Here is a 25,969-nt window from a genome sequence, read left to right on the forward strand (position 1 = left end):
GAGCATTTGAAATTTTATACAAAATAACGTTTATGTGGAAGTTTCACAGCAAACATTCACTGTAACAAAATATCACTCTGGAGTGGACATTGTAGCGCAACCTCTTTAATTTATTACAACCGTAATAAATAAAGACGTATCACTCAAAAATACACCACTCGCTGACTTTCAAACTAACCAAAAATAAAACTGTGCGCGGTCGGGGATAAAAAATTACTTCTGCTGCTTCGTCTTCTATCCTTTGGTTGACAAGTTTCAAATCTACTTTTTTTTTGGTAATTCAAAGATGGGTCTAAAACAAAAAAAGAAACGATTACCGCTACCGTACAAAGATGAGATTCCAAGAGCATACTTTCTGCCGCCGAGGACTAAATAAAACGCAAGTCAATGCTGAATCTGTATATTTCCAAAGATTATACCCAAGCAGAATAAATAAGTTGCTTTAACGTTCGTAACAAGTTTTATTTTCGTACAACAACGTTATAAAAACATTTGGCCAACAAAGTTAGGAGTTGCCGCATCGGATATCCCGGCTTACCCACTGTATTTTGCTATTCATATAAATTGTTTACGATACATATTTTGTTCGACGACACCCCCATGCTACTCAAACGTTTCAAAGTCAACCTCAAAAATCGGTTAAATCAGTGGCGTGATATGATATGGGCCACGGGGCTCGTTAAGTACAAAAAACAAAGTTAAAATACTGGCCACGGGAAAACAAGGCACCCAAAGACAATGTTAAACACTAAATAATAACAGAACCCACAGCTACAGCCTTCGACGGTGGGATTATTTTTTGGTTGATTTAAATTACTTATACTACGCCACGACTAAATAAGATGTTATAGAGCGACATCACACTTCCCAGAGACCTCAAGCGACCTCAAGTAATTTATTGCTATTAACTTCAACTTACAAACTTTCGCTTTCATTTGCAATTGTTTTCCACTACGCCTGGAAAATATGACGTCGCTTGATTGCTAAGAGCTTTAAACGATGCCTTTGAAAATCAAAACTAACATGACGTCAGCACGGAACGAGTAGTACTAACTAAATTATTGCTGTACATCAGTTTCCCGAAATACTATGAATCACATTTAGAGATTGAGAAGGTATTATTCTGACACCGACACATTTATGTATAATTTTTTACATTATTGTACAATAAAGTATACGGGGTGTTATTCTAATCAGCGGCTACAATTTGATGGGGGATTTTTGAGCCTGCCAGATTAAAGACATCCGTTTATCATAATGGGCTCTAGGAAACCCGGAGAAATCGCATTGTTGCCAACCTTCGCATTTTAAAACACCTACTTTTCTTTTTGATAGGGAATGGGGCAGAGAAAAAAAAAAGATTGAGTCGACTTTCCCATTTGAGCGTCACCGAAGATAAAACAACATCCCGCATAACGGAGCAAATTATCCATAATGGAATGTACAAACGTAATATCGGCAAATCCAGGAACTTGCTCCCATTTATATACTACGCTTGTGAGAAGAAAAAAAGGAAGCGCGTCACGTAACATTAAATCGATACAGGACACCTCTTGCTGAGACAACATACGAGATTTATATATATTTACTTACATGTGTTACCACCTCTTATCGTAACTCAGTACTTTCGTATAAACAGAAACGACTCTTTCCACGCGTACTAAAAATAAAAAATAAGAAAAGAAAAAAAACTCACAAAAGATTTAAAAGTTAAATAACTCACATGAACGCGTAAGAGGCAGAACTGTTTCAAACAAATCGGTGCAAAAACGCAAGATGTAATAAACAATCGTATGCCCTAAGCCATGTATGCGAGCTAATATAAGTTAAAGGAATCGTAACAGTCATAGTCGTAAAATTAACGTTAATAATCTTTTATTACACCTTGCGGGTCGCGGGTTAACCACATTGACAAAGGGACACAACAGAACGTCGCGAGGAAGACCATTGACGCGTTCTCTTTACAGCTGGGCTTATTACGCGATAAATTAGGCAACGAAGTAAACCAATAATTTTAGTTTAGTATACGGCGACTACAACGTATCTGTTTTTATGAAGGTAAGATAAAACTTTATTCGCAAAATTTTAAGTACTGTGTTATTTCAGATTTGTATTTTTTCTTCACTACTTTGAGTTAGGTTTAGCCCTTATTTGTGTGCGTTTTAAATGTGCGACTTTGATAAGAAGGCGCGGCATCTCTCCCTACATTTACGGGAAGAAGAGAACCGTATCTTTTTTTTAAGGTTGTGATTTCGTCATGACTTTTATTAAAGTAAAATCATTTTTGTTTGAAAAATGGAAAGTAAATATCAAAGGAAGGAAAATGCACTTCCGAGGCGCTTTTGGACCGAAGAATAATTGTAAGAAGTTAGTTCCGGTGAGAAATCCCAAATAGCCTATTTAAACACAGAATAGCTAACGGTCAAAGTTCGAAAAGGGAGTCTGGGACAAGAAGGTAAAGTCTGTTTTCAATTTTCGTCAGAAATATCTTTTTACAGATGTTCTAGTGTATGAAAATGAAAATTGGTAACACAGTTCGTGGGCTGGCTTTAACTTTGCTGAGTATGGCTTGGCTCTCATCATTTTTGGAAAGAGAGTCTGCATTTTGGATAAGGAAAGCTGAAGGATTGTTACTGTTAAGAGCCCGAGGAATAGACCAAGAAGAACCTTCCGAATTTTTCCATCTTTTGAGTGGTACCATAACCAAAAATAATCTATTGGATAAACCGACTCATCATGATATTTTCAATATGGATGAAACGAGTGCTCAATGGATCAACAAACCTAGGGAAGTCTTAATGACAAAAGGTGGAGAAGATGTCTTCACTTCTAAAGAAAGAGGAGAAAATGTCACTGTTGCGGAACGTTGTAGTCCAGACATTGATTTTCAAAGGTGTAAACCAAAAGGCTGGATTTTAAAATGGATTACCAGCTAGATTCAAAGTTTAGGTGAATAAAAAAAATCATCCTTCATACCCTCTTTATTCCCAATAAGACATCTGGTAAGCGCTTATTATTCCTAGATGGTCACACTTTATACAGTACTGATGGCGATCCGCTGCAAGTGGTAAGTAATAGCGATATCGTTATTTTATGTTTAATAATAATAATAATAATAATAAGTTCTTTATTTAGAACTTTGCTAATCAGTATAAACAAAAAAAAAAGAAAAAGACAAAGTATATTCTTAGCTAGCTAAATATTTGTACACTTATTTATTAAATACATTTAAACTTTTTGAATCTAATCAGCTAGAGCATTAAAAAGACAAACGACTATACAACGGATCGTTTTATAAGAAATGTATTGAAATATGCTGGTAACTCTCCACTCTCCAAAATGGATTGCTGGCTTGCGCCATGCAGGGTGAAGTTTACAAAATTTGTCCTAGACTCGAATTGAGAAAACAAAGAAAGAAAATTAAACTTTTGCTAGAATTTTATCGGTTCGTTTTGAAGGGGAAATTTAAATTAATACGAATATTACAGTCATATTTCAAAAAGTGCGGCAAATCTGTTGCATTTATCCTATTTCACCATGTTTCAGCCAATCTTAAATGCAAAAGAAAAGGTTAACAGTAATTTTATTGAATTTTATTGTAGAATAAAAAAACTTGCACGGTTGACATAGCAATCCTCGATATAGGTGAATTCTGGAAGACTATATCACCTACAATTAAAAATTCTTTCGGAGCGAAAACAACGAGATTAAGTAAGACTTTTGGACCACCTATACGAATTGAAACAATCGGGTTATGGAATTTAATTACAACATGAAGTTTGGGCGCTTAATTTTAACTCTTTAAGTACATACTATAAAAATTTAAAAAAAAAAAGCTTAAAAGTAACGTAAACGTAACTTTCCTATTTCCGTTTACCGTTTCTGGTAAACTATCACTGTACAAAGCGCCGGAAATATTTGTTACAGATTCAATGGTCTTCCCCTCATTCTAACGACAACACAAATCCAAAAAATTAAAAAAAAAACAAAAACGGACGCGTCATCGATGGCCCGCGGAATTCGTCATAGCGGAGGGAACGCACAACAATGAGCGGGGGTATGATGAAATGGTCGGTATAAGTTCGATCAGTCTGCTATTACAACCTCCGCGTTGACGTGTGATCATTTTTTGCTCAACTGTAATCCCAATCCACGCGGTTCTTCAACTGCTCCTGATATCCGTTTTGGCAAGCAAAATATTCGGTTAACAATACGCGGGAATATCGCGTAATATAGAGAAGACCGTCAGTGTACACAGGGGTGGAGCGTCTCTTTTTTGTTTTTCAGTTGTTGTTTTTTTATTCTTTTGAAGAACATTTTAAATAAGGGGCCGAAGCGGGCTAGGTTAGCGAATATCAACCGAAAACATCGAACCCTAGGGGAGAACCGCGATGCAATCTATCACAAACTTTCAAGAAAAAAGGCAAACGTTGGCAACACCGTAGAAAGAAATGTGGAAAGGGTTATGGCGATTGGCGCCATAATTTTGGTATGCGCCGGAGTGTTTATGAAATTATTTATATTTTATACTCACTTGACATTTTCAATTTTTGGTTATTATTTATTAATTTTATTTCTCGCTCTAGTTTACTGTTAACGTCAAGGGTCTCCCCTGTGGTTTAAAGTCTGCGGATGCAATGCTACGAAATAAAACCGTTAAATGGAAATACAAGCTATTCTAATGCAATAAAAACTAATAAATACGAAAATGTTGCGTTGTTAGAATGGCACGATGCATCTGCACAGAAACTTTAAATTTATTTTAAAATAAAAGAAAACTTTAAGCCCTTTCCCAGAATATGTTTTTTTTTAAACCCGACAATAAAATAAATAAAATAAAAATTAACACTACTGGCAACAACAAAATACAAATTAGTGCGCGTCTACAAAATGCCACAGATAATGATACAACAAAAATGCTATATTTTTAATAACAGAGGAAGCAAAAAATGTAACAAATATTTTTACTAACTCGAGTAAAAAAATATATTCAGTCAATTTTAAGCGAACATTTTTCGAATAACCTCCCTGGAAAATATGTATTATATCTGTGTGTGTATCTCATAGTAAAACAAAGGCTCACTATAACTTGTCTTGTGAAAAATGTATACCATGCTTATTTTGGTGTAAAAATTAGCGACCAAGACAAGTCCTGAGCCCCTCGTACTGTTTGTTCCGTTTGCCTTGAAGCATTAAGAAACTGGCAAAAAGGTAGGAAGAAATGTTTAAGCTTTGGTGTTCCTATGGTAGAGCGAGAGAGGAATCACAATGATTTTTGATAGTGTAATGTTCAAGGATTCAAAGAACTCGAAAACTTCGTATCGTCAGAATTAGAGGAATCTAATTTCACACCAGATTTCAGGGGGCCTCCAAAGTGTTTAACCAGAGCGAATTAAGTGATTTAATTAGAGATTTGCACCTTCCAAAGGATGCATCCGAATTATTAGCGTCCAGACTTCGTGACAAACATTTACTTGCACCTGGAGTCACATCAAGCTTTTATCGGGATCGCGACAAAGAGTTATGTCAATATTTTACTCAGGAAGGACCGCTAATGAATGGCAACAATATTCCTGAATTAGTTTTAGAATTAGGAAAAAAACAAATGCAAACTGACCTCAGTGGGATAGTCGGGCAAGAGATAGACATTGGACCCAAATAGAATGGCCCTCGAGAACAAGCCTTACACCTGGTAGCAAAAAGGTATTAAGAGATAGCTCATTGGACCCCAAGTCCTCTTCATATCAAACTTGGCTTGATGAAGCAGTCTGTTAAAGCCCTAGACAAAAATGGACAGCCATATCTGATGCCAAGATAAAAGAAGGTGGGCCGCAGATAAGAACATTATTCAAAGGCAAGGATTTTCAAACCACTATGACCAACGTCGAGAAAAACGACTGGGTTTCCTTTAAAGAAGTAATTGATAAGTAAGTTTCTTGGGAACTCTAAGGACGAGAACTACGAAAGTATTGGTCAAAATATGCTACACACTTTTATCGTCTAGGTTGTAATATGAGTTTGAAAGTGTATTTGCTGTTTTCACACTTGAACTATTTTCCTTAAAACCTTGCAGCAGTTAGCAAAGAAAAGGGAGAGAGATTTCACCAATACATTAAGGCGATACCAAGGCAGATGGAGCATGGTGGATGTTAAAACGGGATATGCCCTTAAAAACACGCCTAATGACAAACAACGCTTTAGCTGCGTGTAAAAGTTTTTTTCTCAGTTTTTTTTTTTTTTAACTAGGATTCCACTTTTTTACTGAATAAAAAATAAATTATTTTATAAATATCGTTTTTTTTCTTTAATATTTGCAAAAAAACCTTGCGTGATACAAATAACTGCACCAAAACCATATAAAATCAGTTTTCAAAATAAAAACAACTGTAAAAAAGTTTAATTTTGTAGACCTGTGTTATCGAATGATAATAGTTAATAATTTTTTAATTGAATGACCGACGAAGCTCGTTATTTTCTATTGATTTTCTTTTTACAGAGGTAAAAGAGAATCGAGAACAAGACGATAGTTCGCGAGAGCAACGTATGAGATATAGAAATGTTGAAGGGTTAGACAAAGATTCAAACGTGTTTCTGTTCAGCATCTTTTAGTTTGCATATTAGCTGTAAAATTTAACACAAGAAATGCCAAAGATTAGTTAGCCCAATCTATAACAAGTCATGACGTTGAAATTGGACCCGGTCGTACGTTAAATCTTACTTCCTCAAACAAATCTGTGATCGGGTGACCAAAAATTCGTTTCGCCTGCAAATACCGAACGCAGCATTTGATATTTACGCTATAGCAGTTTGAGGTTATGTGTAAAACAGTAGGTTTTACCGCAGCGTTTCGCGATTCGCTTAAAATCGACTAACTCGTGCTAGGGACGACATTTCGAATGAATTAAACGGTTTTATCACCATGCGGGCCTACGGGCAGGCAAAATTAATGTCCGCACGAGTCTCGTTCGCTACACAAAAAGCATGCACTTGGAACCTCTGCCTCACCGCTTGATCGGCTGTGTACACAGACGATGACCGTCATCGAGCCAATCGATAGGAATGATTTTGCCGTGTAATAACCACTGATTTACAGCTCACGGTAATATTAATGATGTGGGGGAGGTTAACGCGAAGGGGTTAATACCGTTACCGATGATCGCGAAGACTTTTTACGATACGGTTTTTATTTCGGACTCACCATTTCCGTCGTGAGCGAGTTAATCGCGTGCTCGACCACCTTCTTGTGCTGGTGCTTGCTCGGCGGGTTGCGGTCCTGTTTTAGCGGCGTGCTTGGGTATCCTGGAGACGTCTTCGTATTTAGGATACAAACATAACGGTACAGGTAGAGCTAAAGCGCGTTTCGCAATGTCGTATTTTTGTAAATTCGTTTACGGAAGCTGACTGATTTGTCCCCCTCACTATTTTTAATATATTGGGGACCTTTTTTTTTCAATCTGACAAAGCAGACTTAATCGGTCTTTTTCATAAGGACATAAGGACTCAAAGTTGGTCAAAATTAGAATTTGCAAAAGAATAAATAAACTTTTAAAATTTAAAATTTAAGAGCACACAAGCAAAAGTGCAATTTCGCAAATATTTTAGCAATGTTGTTGGCCTTGATATTTTAAATACAAAGATGAATTCTAATTTCAAACGGGTAGAATTCATAATCATAACAACGAAACAAGCGTAAATAAGAAAACATGATTACTCACTTTATTATCAGAAAAAACATTTTTTTCGGTATTACCATACTTGAGCGCGAGCAGCAACCAAAAACGAACCCAATTCGTTCCTATGTTGGAAATTCAAGATTTATGTGCATTAAATCTACCCAACACAACAATAATATGCACATACACGCGCGAAACTTGACAATAATAATTGCAGAATAACGCAAACAGAAAAAGGAGAACCAAGCGCAAAAAGTATCAACAGCCCTGTATATCTTGGCCATCATTGGTGGATTGGTAACATATCTCCCGAAAAGTACGAGTTTGGGAAAAACACCTATCCAAGCTGTAGGTCTTGGGAGTTAAAGTCTAGAACCTCACAGAAACGGCACTGCATCGTGTAAAGAATTTGTAAAAGTGTTATTTTACCCCAGCGACAATAACCAAGCTTATTTAGTTATTTATGTTTATGAACAGTTTGGTCAATCATTATTATGTAAACAACTTTCAAATGCAAACTCTGTGCTAAATATACCAACGGCGCGTTTTTAACAGTAGTGTAGCAACTCAACGGTCTAAATTAGTGAAAACTGCGTTGCTATATCACCAATCCACCAATAATGAACTTTAGGCAAGGAAATTACTCGCGTATGACTTCAAACCTACAGCGAGTGATTGAGAATCTTTGTTTCAGGACTTTAACAACAAGATTTGCGAGGAGGACTCTTGTTTAAAGCAACAACTTTTGTATTAACATGGGTTGAATAGCCTTTGATTTCTTTAAATAAGGTGATACCTTCGAGGCGTCGTTGAAGAATATGGAAAAGGAGAATCAATCAGTTAAAGAAAGAAAAACTGAACATAAATGTCATAGCAGAATAAAGGCGAAAGAGGGATAAAAATGACGACTTTTTGAAGTGCTCCACTTAAAGCCCTGATACAACTACCGCACGGTCCACCCCCACCAAGCTCGAGTTAGTCCACTCACCCGCGTCCCCGCTACTTGAAGATTCGGTAAATGAGGGTGTACCTTCGGTCCACGTGGGTGTGGATCCCTCGACCGACGTGGGCGGGGTCCAAGCGAGGCCGGCGCGCGACGAGTAGCCGCCCGACGACGAGTGCGCGCCGCCAGTGGTGGAACTGCCTCCGGACGATTCCACGCTCAAAGACGACTTGGTGTCCGCCCGAGATTCTAACCTGATCTCCGTTATGCTACGGAAGTTGCGGTGTAAGAAAAAATAAAGAAATTACCAGGCAAAACTAAAGCACGGGGATGCCATTTCTACATGTATCTTTATAAGATAACAATTGTTGTTAAAGTTAAAAGTGCATGAATTTTTAATTGGAAATTCTTATTTTTAATTGGTAATTCTTTGGTTAAAGTTTACAGAATTAAAATACAAGTTGCCGCCGAACAAGGAAGGAGTCCCCCCCTCCCGCCTATCTCGCAATAGGTTGTCCCCTAGATAAGGCCAGGAAATACTGTTTTAAACGTTTTTCCTCTTTCTTTCCAGGGGAAGTCCAGTAGCCCACTTACTAGTAAATTCAATTTCATTTAGGTGTCATGCTTAAAAAAAATGTAAAGTCTGTTGATAGATATATATCAGTACCACTATCGCTATCATCCCCTGTTCCAATTATTATTTGTTCTATATTATTTGCAATATGGATATACAATTGTTCTGCTTTTTCTATATGTTTAACAGAATTTGCTCAACTTTGTGGAGACATGTTAAAAACTTCGGTTTTATAAATTTGAGGACATTGGAGTTAACACGGGGAAAAACATTGTTACGAAGAATGGCAGATTTCAGTTTGTGCCAAACATGTTCAATGGGATTAAATATACAGTGGTAAGGTGGAAGCCTTAAAACTGTATGCCCTAGATTTTTTGCATAATTATCACAGACGTATTCCTTTTGTAGGTTCCAGCTTTGTAGAACCTCAATTAATTGCTTTTTGGTATAATCTTCGTGCAAATAAATGTCGTTATTATACATGTAGTTTTGAATTGTTGCTTTTGTGTCACATGAGGAAGGGGTTCTAGTCAACTGTCTACTGTGACAACTTGCATTGTCCATTACAATGATCCTATTAGGAGGAATGTTTGGAACTAGTTTGTTTTTAAACCAACTTTCAAACAAATCGGAGGTGGTGTCTTCATGGTAATCCAGAGAAGAATCTTTAATATTTTTCGCAGACAGAGAAACTCCATTTGGAATCCAACCATCTTTAGAGCCAGCATGCAAAATAGTTAATCTTTTACCTCTTTTTGATGGCGCGTTTGTTTTACACTTATCAGTTGAGTCAACTCAACCCTTTTCCGGGATATCATAAGTGTGGAACCAGGTTTCGTCCAAGTACATAATTGGCCTTTGTTGTTCTCTGTAAATCCTAATTTTTTCTAGATATTCCAGTCGCCTTTTCCGAATGCTAAAAGATTCCATTAAAACTTGCATTTTGTTAATTTTTTTAAATCTAAAACCCATGTGTTTGAATACACTTCCATGAGGTAGTTGCTGCCACATTTAACACCGGTTTCATCTTTTTCAAGCCTGCTAATTAAGATATCTAATGTAGGCACGCTTTGTTCCTCGTATAACTGGTAAATTTTATGCCGTATTATATCTTAAAAACTTTCATCTACACTCGAGAAAATGTCAGCATCGCTTCTTTTCCTCGTTGAAATGGGATTATTCACAAATTCCCATACAGTTGATGTTGGCATCTTCGTCAATGTGGCCGTTTCTTCTAAAGATGCTTGCTTGCTGGTACCACGTTCAATGAGAGTCAAATAAACATTGTTTGTAACTTGTGTTTTCTACATTTGGGCGGGAGCACCTCATCTCACATATTTTGCATAATTCGCCCACGATTCAACACACGCTGTATTACACACGAAATAAGAATGATTACTAATAAAGTTAACCTAAGTAGTATACCAAACGAAAGAATATTAAAACACAGGTAGGTATAAAATTATTTTCTATTACGGACTACAATTTTACCTGAATTTAAATTCCGAAACTTTAGGTAATAATCATGTTGCATGACCAACCTTGGATAATCCCATTCAAAAGCAATTGGTCACTTTCTTATATCTATGAACAGACCATAGGACAGAGAGTGCGGCAACTTATATTTTAATTCTGTTTTTGGTCTGCTTTGGTGGCCGACATGCATTTTATTCAAGTAAAATATATAATTATTTCGGTGGGTTGAACACTTGCTCCACATTTACTATCCGATTTTTAGTATCAGTATATCATAGTTTTGAAGAGGTGGAAGTACTACGAAATACATATACCAGGTATCAAAGGTTGAATAAAAAAAAACTATTTAATAACACCACCACACATTTTGAATAAGAACCTTCCATTTTTATTATTACAGACTCCGATTCTATAACACAAAAACGTCAGGTTTTTATCAGACGTTCTCTTTTAAATTATCGTTATAAGACGTAATTGCAAAAAAGACGATTTATCGTATTTGTCAAGAAATATACGGGTAAATCTTATGAATCCGACTTTAGTGTTACGATTCTCTAGTTTTGACATATTTCTTCTAAAACCATTTCTAAAATAACCAATTATGATCTAATTTACAAATGAGTGTCTGGAGAGATTCATAAGCGTGTTCGACTACTATTTTTTGTGACGCAATCATCAGTATACCGAAAACATTTGATCGCCCCCGAATTGGCTAGCGACAGTATTTAATGAATGATGTTTTAAAGTGACACTGCGCACGACGCATTAGTGCATAATTGGGCATTTCACAATAAGGAGTAAAAAAATTATGTTAAAACAAAGGAATCGCAAAAGTAAAGTCAAATTCATAACATTGACCCGTGTATTTCTTGACAAATATGATTACAGCGCCATCTACCGAGAATCCAAAAGAAAACTTTGGACAAAACCTGAGGTTTTTGCTGCATAGAATGTAATAAAAAAAAGTTATCCGCTCCTCACCACCAGTGGGTTGGGCGGGGAAGTCATGTTTGGTAGTGGAACAGTTTTCCTATTCAATATTTTAAGGTATTTTTCTGTTTTTCGATCAGTTGTATAAGTCTCGAGATAATACCCACTACATATTTGTTTTTTGGCAATATTGGTTTTTATTGTTAATAATGAAATTCGTATTTTCATCAAACCATCACCTACAATGTAGAGACCATTAGTTGTCAACGTGGATTCATTTCCAAAAAGAAAGTGTTTATGGAAGTCATGCTGATTTTCTATTTATCATTAAATTATGGTAATATTTATTTTTTCATAGAATTTTATTAACAGACATCCATATAACCCGAAATTTCTTGCGTGGATCTTCTGGAAATTATTATTGGACAATAACAATCAATTTCAGCAAACCGTCAAAATGTCTTCTTAAAGTCTCATCTCTGTATATCATGGATATCCCCAATAATTTTAATAGGATTTTATATTTTCAAATTAATAATAATTTATACCTAGTTTTCAATCTTTTTTTTATTTTCTGTTTAAATGATGATTCCTTACCAATGGTTTGACTACTTAAAAAGAGATTTTATAAAAATTTTAAGTGTTATTAAATATCGTTGCGAGAAATATAAATTCTAAAAAATTCAAAATAGTAGTTAATTTCACAAAATAAAATGGAATTGGAATAAAAATTTGCTAAATTGATTTGATTTTGAATAATTTGCGACAGTATTTAAAATTATTAAAAAAAAAAGGAAATTGTTAATATTTTTCCAACTTTTTTTATCTTAGCAGACCCCGTTTTAATATTAAGGCATAACTTTTAATTCTAAATAACTTTTCTTAACAATACTTTGCTAAATTGGTACTTTACCCTTGTGCAAGTTTTGTATTTTTTGTCTTACTCTGTATGCTGTTTGACTTGCAAATATTTTAAGTGCAGATAATATAATTATGAAAGATGCACTAACTATACTATATGTTGTACCCTAAAATGACCACACATTTTCCGTTTATTGACATTTTTCTTCGAGCTTAAACCTGCAAACGCGCGACCAAATTTTCAATAAGGCCACCTACCTCACGGCGTCATATCTCGACCCGTCATCGCGATAGTTCTTCGAAGACGAAGAGTGGGAAGCGCTGTGGTGGTGATGCTGGTGGTGGTGACCGTGATGTTTGACGGATCGCGAGGGGGCGGAAGCGACCTGCGCTCCGGACAACGGCCCCGGGTGCGTCTCCATACGGCCGCCGTCCAAACCTTCCGAGTAAGTGGGAGGCGGGGTGCTACAGCAGCTCGGGATCGCACCTGCACATACAAGCGTGGCGCTACAAGTCTAGCGGGAGTGGGGCGCTGCGCATGCGCAAATCGAAAAAACATAAAATGAATAAAATTAAAACGAAACAAAGCTAACTTAACGGTTCTGCAAAAAAAAGGGCAAACAAATAGCTACGCATTCCAAAATCGTTTAAAAATAAAGAGGTGGGGGGTCGACCTACAAAGCCAATTATACGGATGGTGCATACTTAAATTCGAACGAGTTTTCATAAAACACTAACACACTTACAAAACGTTTCGGGTAATCGCATTACTGCCCTTCCTCAGGTGCAAGCTATGGCTTACAAAATCGTAAAGAGGTGCGCAACAAGGCGGGGTGTTTCAACACTTAATTGTTGTTGATCGGATGGTACTTTTTTGTTCTCGAGGACATGAATGCGAATTTTTTTTAAAGATTTCTCCTGCGTTGAGTGTTAACTTGGTCTTGCTTATGTTTCCGAATATATCATTTGCTGAAGAATTTGATCGTAGATTTTGTAACAAGTAGGGAATCTAGTTTGTGATATTTCGAACATACTGTGTCTAATGGAGGGTCAGAGATGCTTTGAGTAAGTGGTCCTGGTGAAGTGTATTTGAATGTATATCTTGATAATGGTAATTATTCGAGAGAAGATTTTTGGGTTGGATGGTGAGGTAATATTGTATTTAGGTGTGGAACGGTATGAGTCGATTAAAAAGAATGTTTAAAAAGGGAAGTGCAATGTGCCGTCATTTTCAGACAGCGCTTCGAAGCCAGGAATATGTTTGGCGATACGTCAGCAAGACAAAGTCAATACCGGACTCACGAGAAATCCAAAAGGAATGTAAATACGAGTAAATAGACTTTAATTTTGCGAGAGCTTCCAACAAATGATTAAGGTAATCTATATCTAAAATGATGAGTAGGAACTAACTAAACTTTTAAACGAAGACCTCGCTTTTACTATTAAACCTCATCACAGTCAAGTAACGCGGTGAGAATGAGGTTCCACGCATCGGCACGCCTACCGAGTCGGTAACCGACACGTGCGAATTAAGGCCACGCCTAGCACTACCCGACGACCAAGAGTGGTCGTCACTACGCGACGCATGCGCCAAACATGAATCCAAAAAGCAGGTGGGCGGAGAATTTGCGTAGTCCGCGCACTGCGGCGCACCTTTTCCGTTCGGATCGCTGCGTTTCGTTTTGGGGGTACCGCGCGGCGGCACCGGGGGCGGTATCTTCGGTTTCGTTTCCGCGGACGCGGACCTGCCGACCAGGATGGCGGGATACGCGGCAGGAGGTGACGTCACGGGTGTAGACGAGGAGTAGGGCGGGGACGTGAGGATCGAGGGGGGGGCGGACGCGGTCGTGACCACCTGATTGGCGGAGGTGGCGGCACCGGGAGGTTTTTTCGTCGCTGCGCTGGACGTCTCCGTGGGGCTAACCGCTGTCGGATCCGGGCGGATAGACGAAAAAGAATTTTTAATACGATTTGATCCGGCGGGACGTAAGCATGAAAATAAAAAATAGTTTTCTGGTAAGTTTTTAATTAGGACGACGGCTTGGAGTCTTCCGGTGTGATTGCTATGACAAGATGACGTTTAGTATTCATTGCAGTGGTTATACTTAATACATTGTAATTTAAAAATGTTTTTGGTAATGACAATCAAAAAAACATCTTTTAAAGAGATTTTTGTTTTCAAAGGCAAACCGCTATCATATAATATGTGCCCATTTGTATACGCAACCTCTAGAAAGCTGTTAATGACATTGCCGATCACTGCATAACTGAAAAATCCTGAACGCGAATACGCTATTTGGTCAATGAATTTGATGATTTCTTTACTTTCCCCTTTACGGGTTATGGTGCTCAAAATATATCCTAAAAAATAAATTGGAGCGACGACGTTGTTACTTTTCAAAACAAGCATTTTTTATGGAAATATCTTTAAAATGCCGACTAAGGAGCGCTATATGCTCGGGTCATTGTTGTAGCGATTCAAGTTTTAGACGTCGGTGGCGCTTCAGTCGTTTTCGAATTCGAATTAAACAACAACCACAACAACTTCGTAAATGTTTTTAGCCCCGTAATACTTCCAACCCCGGTTATTCTTTAGGATAGCATTAATCTCGTAAGAAAAAAAAACGAGTCGAGAACATGAAACATCTACTAGAAAACGAAAATACTCACTATTCGTTTCTACCTCCTCATGACGGAAAGGTTTTGACAGTGATTTCCTTTTCGACGGCGAATGTTTTAAGGCTGAAACAAAAACCGGAAAATTTCAAAGAGGCAAAAAATAGTCACATCTCCTCAATCAAAAGCAAACATAATCCAAAACATTATAAAAACGGAAAAATTTATTTCGTCCGATTTAAACGAACACGAAAAAAAAAAAAGAGAAAAAGCTGAAACTGCACACGAAACAATAATTATCATTAACAATTAGATTTAAAAACCAACATGCTGTTATCAACATTTATACGGTGAAACATTAAAACGAGCGACAACACAAAAGTTACCTTTAGTAACGGCAGAATGTTTCAATATATATTTTTTATTTGCATTTTGAACTTTGACTACAAATAATAATAATATTTAATATTTTCTAATTTATATTTGCATATTTTCGTTTACTAATATTTATATAATTTTGTATACATTTATTTATATACATTTTCCGCATTACTCCCTATTCGAAACAAACAATTCAAATATTAACATTATCTTTATCGAAAAAAATTTTTTTTTGAAAATAAACAATTAAAAATAAAATTTTAAAAGTTAAAAGAAATCTCTCGAGAGATTTGTTTTGAAAAAAATGCAAAAGTTCAATAAATCCAATAGATAACATTGTTAACATTTAAAAAAATTTGTATGTCAAGATTTTAATGAAGGAAAAAACAAAAACAAATGTTTGGCTTCCTCTGTCTATGGGCTGAGGTTCCAAATTAAATTACGGAAGAAAGGAATGGTCAATACTAATCATCATTATTTAAAAAACTACGATTACTTAAAAACCATTCAAATATAAGCAATCTTTATTTTGGGAAGTTTATCGCATATAAAAATCCTATCGGAATATACAAGGGGAATAACAAAAACACTTTATTTCAGACCATAGAAAAATAAAGAATCGGTGTTGCAAAACATTTTTAGCGAAAAATTAAAAAAAAAACAGAGTAAAACGAAAACGATTAGTAAAATTGTGCAGGCACGAAAAACGATATAAAAATTAAACAAAGTAAACGAAGCGATAAATGAAAAGACAGTATAGTGTCGACAACGTTACCTATATAGCTGGATACCAGGGTGCGGAATTTGCGATGATTACCCTTAATTTCGGGCAAATCCACTACAACGAAGCATGGGAAATACACACAGAAAAATCAGAAACTACCCAAACGCTACATTTAAAATGCTTAGATACATGTAAGTAATAGGATTCGTTTATAACAGCGTTATAATAGGAAACAGTTCATAACAAATATACCGTGTGTATCACAAAAAGGGTTGCGGATACAGTACAAATATCACGGAGTTAAATTTTCTGCGACCTCTCAAACTGTACTGCAGTTGGCACTGTTGAATGTTGAAAGCAAAAATATCTGACTTGGTCAAAATTTTGAAAAAAATAATTCGAAGACGACAGCAAAAGATACAGCAGAAAATTGGCACACACATGGTATGCACAAGTGCAATTTTAATAGGTGATCTGACGAAAATTTCTTCATGGAGAACCCTTTAAATCTAACCGATAAGCTACCGAAAGAGAGCTTTTTCTTTATTTACACCTGTGCACACAATATAACAAATACCACTTAATATAAAGTATGAATGAATGCAAGATTTGAGAAGAATCTTTCGGTCGCTTTTAGCGTTTGTCAGACGGCTATCCGAGCCGAATCATTTGAATTACCGATTCATTTGATTTAAATTCGTAAAATAAATGTAACGACCATATTATACTGTTACTAGTTTCTACATAGTTTCAATAGAGATGCGAGAGTTAGTGCAAATGCAATTACATCGGCACAAACTTATTTAGTTAGATCTGTCAAACGGCTTTTTCTTAAAACCGAATTTAATATATCGCGGCAGTTCAAATGCCCTACCTAACGAAAACTGTCCTCCTACCCCTCCAAGCTAAATTATTATAATCGAAATTTAAAAGCCAACAACAACAATCACTAGAAAAACTAAAACGGGAAAAAATCACAGTTAAACTGTTAAACGCTCAGCACCAATAGTTTTCCGCTACACTTTCAACAATAATCGATAAATCCGTGAAGATCGCGACTGCTCAAACCCTGCATTCGACCGGTAACATGCTGAAGGTACAAAGAATTTACCGAGAAGGATTATCGTAAAAGTGACAATTATGATCATGTTTCCTATGACAGTTATCACATCAGATTCCACAAGAAGGTTGCTTTTGACGTTTTGACATTTCTATTGCACTCCTTTGAATAATTTTTTCGAGAGATGAGACGCAATTGTAAAAAAAGGCGAAACTTTACAATGGCGATATTTGAAAAGGCAACCCTCCCGGAAATACATCAAAATACGGTATTGAGCGATACGCTTGAACTTACGCGATGGTATCTTCTTGAACACCTTCTCGGCCATGAATTTCTGGAACCTCTGCGCGTAGAAGCTTGGCCTGTGTACCGAAACTGTATCCTGAAAATTATCAAACACTGCCAATCCATCTACTATTTGTTAGGAATGGGGTGATAAAAAGGTATAAGAATAAATGGTAAATGGAAAAAGCTACACAAATAACGTATAATTTTGATAATTTGTTACCACTATGTAGATTATGTTGGTACTTTTCGTACAACTTCTTATGAAAAACAACTCTTTCTAGTAAAATCAAATAAGTTTGCGAATTTTTACTTTAGTGTTTTTAATCATTCCCGGGGCGGTAGTTCAAGTGATCCAACTCTATTTTTATTTTAAACCGGAAATTTGATATGAAATTTTAATTCAACTTTTGAAAAACGGATAAACGGAGAAATAAAACTATCTATCTATTCCTGCCATTTAAAAAATGAAGTTCGATAACAACATGCATAGGTAATAGATTTCCGGACTCCTACTACTTGCGTATTTGGTAAATATTTGTTTACATATATTTACCATTATTTGACAGTGTTTGGTAACGCCGATAAAAATTCCGTGGTGCGTTGTGGGTGTCTCTCTAGAGTTTTTTCGAAATGGAATGGTATCAAGAAGCAAAAAAAAGAAGCTTAGCTTCGCATCAAAATTAAAATATCTATGCAATGCAGGGTTAAACTTGCGAAATACAGGAGCAGTGGGAGTACCATACTTGTTGAGTTCAAAAATTGGTGTACTTGCCAAATACACAAATATTTGCCTGAGTTTGCTTTAACATTAACAATCCAAATAAAAGAAAAATTAATAAAAAACTAATCCATCCTAAACAATATGGGAACCATGTTAAAAATACTTGTACATACTTTATTTGCTTGTTTTTTTACTTTGTGTGGTGTAATTAGAAATGTTATTCATTTCATTTGCTGCCTTTTCATATATATTTTTTGCAATTAGAATGAAATATTATGATTAATATATCTTACCCCATCGTGTATCATACTCTTCCAAGTATGCTCGAGCTTCTTCTTCAACCTGTAACTCTGCAGGATGTCGATGATACCGATAAACAGCAGCAGTCTTTCGCCCTTGTCGTTCCGCGCCGGTATTCCGCCCGGTCTGCGAGTTTTAATTAATAAGCCCCGCCCACTCCGCCTCTGGACGGGTCCGTAACACTTACGGGGTGTCGTCGTCCTCATCGATGGGTTCAGACTCCGCTTGGATGCTCTCCATCGCTGTCGAATGAGCGACCAACCTCTGCCTGTTGATTGAACGACTCCTGTTCAAAGTGGCGGCCGCTATCCTGTCTTCCCTTTCGCGCTCCCGCTCTGCCTGCAGCAGCGCCCCACTCGGCTCGCCGACGTCCCCGTCTAGCGGCACATGTTCCACGTTTATTTGAGATTTTTTCTCCTGAAATAGAATACGAATCCCGCAAATAAAAGTGGACACCCTGTACATCGCATTGCCTTTGAATATTTTTCCATATTACAGTGCTACAGTACCCCCATTACTAAACATTTTATTTTTGAATGTATCTAACTGAACAAAATATGGATAAAATGTAAGAATATGTTCCCAAATTTTGAAAAAATAAGAGCCCCAAAAAATATTAAATGCCTATATTTTTAATGAAAACAATTCAAGTTTTTCAAAAAATGTACACTTTACAGTTTGGTAGTAAATTTGTTGGGTCTACATAATTTTCATTTATGCACGAGTTATTTGAACTACCGCTTTTTACGCCAAATTTGGATTGCACACTCACCATTTTTTCTCTTTGGGCCTGGTCCAAATTGTGTATCGCTAGCAGCAGACTATAATCCATAATCTTAAAACTCTCAAGAACCCTACAGTCCCGCTGTATGGTTTTGACGAGAGCATTGTAAGTGTCCGACTCCATCAGTATACCTTCTTTATGGTGCTCCATAAAGTCCAAGTCCTTATAGGTGGGCGACCGTTTTTGTCTCTCAGCCTTTGAAGCCTTGCAACAATTATTATTAAAAACAAATTAATCACAACTAGTAGAAAATTGAATTTACTTTTCTTTTGTAAGTGCTGCCCTTAAGGTCATACTTCTGGTGCATCTGTACGTTACTTGGCAACAGATTATTCATGATTACCAGTCTTACATTCTTACTATTACATTGATAACAATAAAGGCCGAAGAATTTTGGCAACAGCGTCCTCGGGTTTTGGTTTAAGTTCATATAATAACCTGGAAAACAAACACAATCTTAAATATCATTGGTGGGGTTTTATTTTTTATGAAATATTGAAATTGCTATTTCCAAATGCTGAATTAATAGTTAATTGCCTTTTTTATCTACAGCCCGAACAGTCCCCAAGCGGGTCAAATGTAGGTCATTTCCAAAATTTTAACTCACGTCTAGCCCCAGCGAATGGTAAGTCCAATTATCAAAACTCACCTGGTAACAATTTTTGCAGAAATTCACCCTCCTTATGCTGCACAGTCTTAACGATAAATTCGTCGTCGCTTGTGAGATAGAATATCGAACCGCTAGCACCCGGATTTGAAAGCTCCCTGAGCGGCGAATCACACATAGACATCTGCCCAAGGGAAAAAAGTTGGTATAAGTTGAAATTATATAATGTCCCTTATTTTGAAGATTGAAATTTATGCGCATTGCACCGGAATTCAATACTAAAATCCATAAAATAGGAAATTCGACACTAAAATAGATACTGTGTATTCTTTTATGTATTTTCAAGCAAAACAGGAAATAAAAATAAACCGCAAACATACTCTTAGTTCACTAACGTCACAGGACAGTAAACGTATGGAATGTGGTAACCTACATAGGGATAAAAAGATAAGGTGTAAAAATTTTAGTCTCTCCAAAATCCTAGTAAATTTAATCAATTTATCTTCGGACTTTTGACGTCATCATAGATTTAGTATTTATTAGTTAATCATGACTGTTTTCCATCACAGGACCCGTTAATTTCTTTAAATTTCCTGGATAAATAGTTCATTATTGTTTTTCCTTTCGTCATATACTCTATCATACAAACCAAACTAACCAAAAAGTCGTCGGGTTGAATACCAAACAAATCTCTAAAATATCGAAATGCTATGGGCGCGTAGTTTTTGAACTTGAAGTCGGAGTAGTGATGTGCGGGCGTGTGGTTGGAGCCGTCGCTTGGAAAATTGGTCGTTTCGACCGTCATGAAGTCCTGCATCAGCAGATCTCTCTCGGGCTTCGAAGCCAGACCGCCGACGGCATGTTGGATACCTAAAAGTGCACTCGTACAAAATGTAGGAAGGTAGGCTTTAACTACGTCTTTGGTCGCTACGTCTCTCACTTATACAAAAGTTTAAAGGCTTTATAAGTTTTATTAATAACATAGTGATGTGTGAGGAGTACTTTATATTTTACTTAACTGGTATTGGCCACACATTTGTTAAATCAAATCTAAGGTTTACCACCAAGTGCAAAGGAAGAGCAAGAAGAAAGGTGTTGGGCGCTATGTTTGACACTGTAGTTAAGCTGATAAAATCAACAAATACCGCAATTCGTTTCGACTGAGCAAAAGTATATTAAAATTAAGGCTTGTTCTTCCCCAAGAAAACGTCTTTGTTATGGAAATCCTCTGCGACCTACCTACACGAATTTTGTCACTTAAATTCGACTGTATCCTAGCCAAACTGATACACGACAAACTCAATGAGTTCAAGGGATCGTTAATCACATCCATGAATTCATATACTCCAAAAAAAGCTTTACAAATTCACACTGCCCAAAAACCTACTTTATCTCACGAGTTGACACTGTTAAAATTATCAGTAGAGATAACATGGTCTGGCGTGACGCAGTCGATCAGAAATTGCACAAGCCAAGTCAGGATAGATAAGAAGAATCTTAACAAACAACACGTTTTGTTTATAAACGTAAGTTTTTCATAGAATAAAGTTCTTCCATCAACCTAAATGGAAAGGTTTTAAATGAATAATTTTCTCATGGGATTGTTTTGCAAGTTACTAAACAATATTTTTTAAGTTTCTTTTAGAACATTTTTATTATTTGGAATGCTATGGATTGGGGTTCTAACAACTATTAAACTACAGTACCACATACAACCATTAATTATCGCCACATATTAATACTTACCAATGAGATTTCGCTTATCACCAAATAAAAGAATTTCTTTATATTTTCATGATTATATATTAATAAATAAACAAGTTTAAAATTTATACTGTAGGAATACAAAAATGATGACAACTAAAAAATTATACAACACTTTTGAAAGTCTTACCCAGCTGGATCGAGCCCATGATCTGGGTGGTCTGGATTTTCTTGTAAGTAATTTCTCCACCCACCCCGACCCTTCTGTGCCCGATCTTCCTCTCCCTGTCCTTTTCCCTTTCGGCCCGCGTTCTCGCCATGGTTGCTGCAGATTTTTGGTCTCCCTGAAAATGTACACAGCTCGAAATACATATATTTTGTTATTGTCAATTGCTAAAGTTTTTAAGGCGCTAAAACGCGACACCTGCAAATTTTTGCAATTGAAGGAAATTACATTAAAAAAGACGCCAAATAATTACTTGATACTTTGACCACACTGAATGGTAAGCTAGGAATGTTACAAAATTTCCAACCGGTTTTTTAAAAAAGCTATTGATGTTAGTCCAAAGTACATATTTTATAGTAACAGGAGACTTGTTCAGAAATATTTGCCAAACCTTTTGCGACACACAAATATAAACATTTTTTGATAATAAAACAACTCCATATTTCTTCTAAATTAAAAACAAGGACAAAAACACAATGCCTGTCAAGGAATGTTGGATAATTTTTTGGTTCCTTGATTTTGGCCCATTTTCAAAGGTCATCATGGAATATCCAATGTGTGAATAAAAATTCAGCACTCATGTTCTTAATCTTAACTATCAAAATGGGTCTGTTATCATTATCATTCATTATTCATTATTAAAGTTCAAGTTCACTTGTATAATTAAACTTCTGAGAAACATTTATATAAAATGCAGACGAGACTAGCAAACATTTTAATTAAAAGAGTGACTAATACTTACATCCTGAATACTCTTGTTTAATACTGAAATATTGTCTTTATCTGAAACAAACACAAAAGCGTTAATTATCGCAACCAACTTTAATCGTCACTTTAATTATCACACACACGGAAACCACAGTGTTAAAAGGAAGCCAAAACACCTCGTAGCTTGACCTCAAATTTTCGATAGCATACATTCACGCGATCAACATAAAAATCATATAATTAAACGGTAGTTACCTTCAGATTCGCCCGCGCCCCCGGTTTCGTAATATCCACCCGTAGTAGGGTCCTTGGAATTGTTCATGTTCAACGCCAGATTGGAGCCTATGACTTCGATAGTTTCTAGGGTATCGCCAGAAGCCATTTTAGCGCAACACCGCACTCACCGCCGCTTAGGAAAACGAGAGGGGACAACTACGAGCACCTAATTCGGGTGGCATATCGCCTTTCAACACCCGCGACCTTCTTTAAACGCGAAATTTTCGAAGTGACATAGGGAGAGCGATTTCCTCGACGCATTTGTCATCGCTCGCCGTTTGACACAAACATTTCGGATGACACCCACCATGGTAGCCATCGTTGGTTCCAAAGGAATTAAAAAATCCCTGACTTTTCTTCTTCTTTTTAATTGCTGAATATTGGCTTTAGTACTTATGTGTGAATTGCTGACAATAAATTTATCTGGGGAGTACGTAAATCTCGGTGGACTTAATTGCCCTAAGATTAATAATCATAATTGGAATAGCCAAATTAATGTTGCAATGCAATCACAGAAAAAAAAAAGTAGTCTAGGATGCATAATGTCAGAATGTTCATAGCATGCTGCGTAATCAGGACAAACCACCAAAAAAATTGTGGTTTGAAATACCTAAGTGGTATATTTTGCTTTAAGGTTGAGAACAATTTGTACCTTAAAATAAAACTAAGTCTTATCTTATCACAGTTTTGCTTATTACAAATAACTTTATACATATTTACAGGTGAAATTTTAACTAGAAATTAAAGGTCTACAATTTTAAATTGTGCAGTTGCCTTCTCAAAGCAAGCCATTCCATCAGTCGTTGCCATAGACCCTTACTTTCGCCAAGTTTCCTGGTCACTTGCTGAAATTTGTCCTCATTCCTCCTCAAATACATTAGCGCGTCTTTTTCCAACTGATCAAGTTTCTGAGGATTGATTTCTGTCATTTCTAGCATTTCGGTAAGGTATGGGTTGAATCTATAGTAAACATCTGCAGGCAACAAATCAGAGAGCATAATATGTATGCCTAAAAAAAAATTATTGAACTTCTTTTAAAGCCAGCGCTTTTAAAAACTTTACCTTCAGTGTCAGTGGCGCTATCAATAATGGCAAAAAATTTATTCTTCCATGACGTGTTATTGGCAATGGCGGGTTCAGAAAAGTCAATAGGATTCAAAGAAGTTCTTCCGGTTCCAAAAGAAACGACACACTGTATGGGAGTGCAAGGCCACAGTAATTTTGCCTCGTGAATTGCGACAGCTGTAGGATTGTTGACCAATATCCCGCCATCTTGATGTATCATATTTCCGATTTTAAATTCTTCAAAGTAAGTTGGAGCCGCAGCCGAAGCCCTGACCGCTTCCCAGACGGCGTGAACGCAATCCCCCATGTATTGCGATTGCACTTTGCATGGCAAAGAGTAATTTCTAAAGACATAAGCTACCAAACGTGAGTGATTGACTACAGCAGAAACGGCACAAAACTAAAAACATTCACAAATTCAACTTTTTCCTTTCGGGTAAAATGATTTTGGAGTTTATGTCCACAAACCTTGGGACATTTGAGGTTTCTGGCCGTCTCAATCAAAGTCTTGTTTCCCCACTGCTCGCTTAGTAATTTCTCCCATAAATCAGTATCATAATATGAATGAGACCACACAAGATTACTGGTGCCTCGGAGTGGAGATTGAGTAAACACTTGAGAGCTAATCCTTCTATAAATCTCAGACACTTCATCGAGAGTGTGTTGCTTTAAGCCTTAAAACGCACCAGAAATGATGCAAAATATTACAGCTATTCCCAAACAACATACCCATTAGTGTTCCTATTATTGCACCGGTACTGACCCCACAAATAAGGTCAAACATTTCATAAACAGGCTTACCACTGAGTTCCTCTAGTTTTCTCAACATTTCAATTACAAGTATACCTCTGGTACCACCTCCATCTATTGACAAAATTCTTATACCTTTGCCTCTAACAGGATCGGCATGTCCCAATAAAGCGAGCGCCTCTTTTAACGCGCAATGTATGTAATGGGTTTTTGTTCTTTTTCTAACACTTAATAATGTGGATATTGCTCCTTCCTTTAAAAAATCAATGGCAAAAAATTAAATACCCAATGGAGTGTTTTTTCACCTTAACAGCAATATGCCGGGCATCTGGATGTTGTTTAATATAAGATATCAAGTTTTCCAAACCTGCCAATTTAGTGGTTTCCGTCTCAGCCAATACAATTGATGTTAACATGTTATTTACCTTTGTGGACATAAAATCCTAGAACAAAATTCTCATAGCCATTCTAAAACAGGATAAACTTTTTTTTCCTACCTTGGTTAATGGTTTTCCTATTTTCCATTTAGGAGTTTTCACCTTAACGTCCTTGCTAGTACCTGTAAACACATTAGGAAACGTAATAACACTCTTCTCTGATTTACTGGGTGCAGCCATGGGTTCTGATGTTTTGGATTCCGCCGCCGAAGAAAGGTATTTAACTGACTTGTCGCTGATATCATCATGCCTAGCGGAATGAAGCAGCTGGTATAGATGATTCGCCAATCTATGAAAGTCGCCACTCGACTTTGATATTGGATAGGCACCGTTAATTTTATTTACCAACATTACTATTGTTTTATTCTTGTACGTATTGGCTGCATTTATGACGGAAAATAGCACGTCTCTGTAATTATTCATATAAGTATTTGCAAATAAAGGAGATTTTTGCTTTTGCGTCGTTCGATCGTTTAAATAGTTGGGTTCGTGTTCCTTTCTTCTTCAAAATATAAGTAAACAAGTGTCATTAGCGTGACAATGCAAAATAATTTTGAAACCATAATGGTGTAAAATAAGATAGTCAACGCCGCTTGCTGTATAATTGTTGTAAGCTGGTTGAATTTCCCAACGCTACACTGGTCAAATAAAAGTATAATAACTATATATATACATATGCCTTATAATAAACGGGACATTATTGGGATGGATACGAAGTTGCCGCTCATGTCGTCCAAAACAAAGGAAATCAGCTGATCAGGATTCATTCGAGTGTCATTTCTAAATTTAGGTTATATCGTAAGTGTTTACAATAATGAATATGCGGCCGAGGTATATCAGGGAAGAACAAAATTAAAACTTGAAT

General features: G+C 36.5%; 2 protein-coding genes across 16 annotated transcripts; both read right to left on the bottom strand.

The window, feature by feature from the left end:
* Window positions 1-152: 152 nt before the first annotated feature.
* LOC132708023 (phosphatidylinositol 4-phosphate 5-kinase type-1 alpha-like) lies at window positions 153-23,151 on the bottom strand. 15 transcript variants are annotated; one of them, XM_060680116.1, is made up of 17 exons: window positions 22,832-23,151; window positions 22,611-22,651; window positions 21,833-21,986; window positions 20,597-20,808; window positions 19,981-20,122; window positions 19,594-19,769; window positions 19,320-19,535; window positions 18,735-18,964; window positions 18,541-18,673; window positions 17,533-17,620; window positions 16,230-16,292; window positions 15,128-15,199; window positions 14,111-14,383; window positions 12,716-12,944; window positions 8,704-8,885; window positions 7,199-7,299; window positions 153-292 (listed from the first exon to the last, which is right to left on the bottom strand). In XM_060680116.1, exons 1-17 carry the CDS (start codon window positions 22,956-22,958, stop codon window positions 281-283), a joined length of 2,451 nt encoding a protein of 816 aa, XP_060536099.1. In that variant the 5' UTR covers window positions 22,959-23,151; the 3' UTR covers window positions 153-280. The 15 variants fall into 15 exon arrangements, with proteins under 15 accessions (XP_060536099.1, XP_060536101.1, XP_060536090.1 ...); XM_060680118.1 differs by having other exon boundaries at window positions 7,199-7,309; XM_060680107.1 differs by having other exon boundaries at window positions 8,662-8,885.
* Window positions 23,152-23,533: 382 nt separating this feature from the next.
* On the bottom strand, window positions 23,534-25,527 carry LOC132702401 (calcium-independent phospholipase A2-gamma-like). The gene is made up of 6 exons (XM_060670998.1): window positions 25,165-25,527; window positions 24,973-25,110; window positions 24,647-24,920; window positions 24,386-24,591; window positions 23,915-24,317; window positions 23,534-23,861 (listed from the first exon to the last, which is right to left on the bottom strand). Exons 1-6 carry the CDS (start codon window positions 25,525-25,527, stop codon window positions 23,602-23,604), a joined length of 1,644 nt encoding a protein of 547 aa, XP_060526981.1. The 3' UTR covers window positions 23,534-23,601.
* Between the last annotated feature and the right edge of the window lie 442 nt (window positions 25,528-25,969).

Source organism: Cylas formicarius, unplaced genomic scaffold (assembly GCF_029955315.1).
Source record: "Cylas formicarius isolate icCylForm1 unplaced genomic scaffold, icCylForm1.1 PGA_scaffold_10__41_contigs__length_53128322, whole genome shotgun sequence".
Classification (NCBI taxonomy): Eukaryota; Metazoa; Arthropoda; class Insecta; order Coleoptera; family Brentidae; genus Cylas; species Cylas formicarius.

Excerpts from the sequence above, each read along its gene's own strand:
- LOC132708023 (XM_060680105.1), bottom strand. The coding sequence starts at position 22,958 with ATGGCTTCTGGCGATACCCTAGAAACTATCGAAGTCATAGGCTCCAAT. Across the intron at positions 12,945-14,110 it reads CAGCGATCCGAACGGAAAAG|GTGCGATCCCGAGCTGCTGT; the intron begins GTGCGCCGCAGT and ends TTGTATGTGCAG. Across the intron at positions 1,661-7,198 it reads ACTCGCTCACGACGGAAATG|TACGCGTGGAAAGAGTCGTT; the intron begins GTGAGTCCGAAA and ends TTTTATTTTTAG.
- LOC132702401 (XM_060670998.1), bottom strand. The coding sequence starts at position 25,527 with ATGAATAATTACAGAGACGTGCTATTTTCCGTCATAAATGCAGCCAAT. Across the intron at positions 25,111-25,164 it reads TAGGAAAACCATTAACCAAG|GATTTTATGTCCACAAAGGT; the intron begins GTAGGAAAAAAA and ends ATTTTGTTCTAG. Across the intron at positions 23,862-23,914 it reads TAGCGCCACTGACACTGAAG|GCATACATATTATGCTCTCT; the intron begins GTAAAGTTTTTA and ends ATTTTTTTTTAG.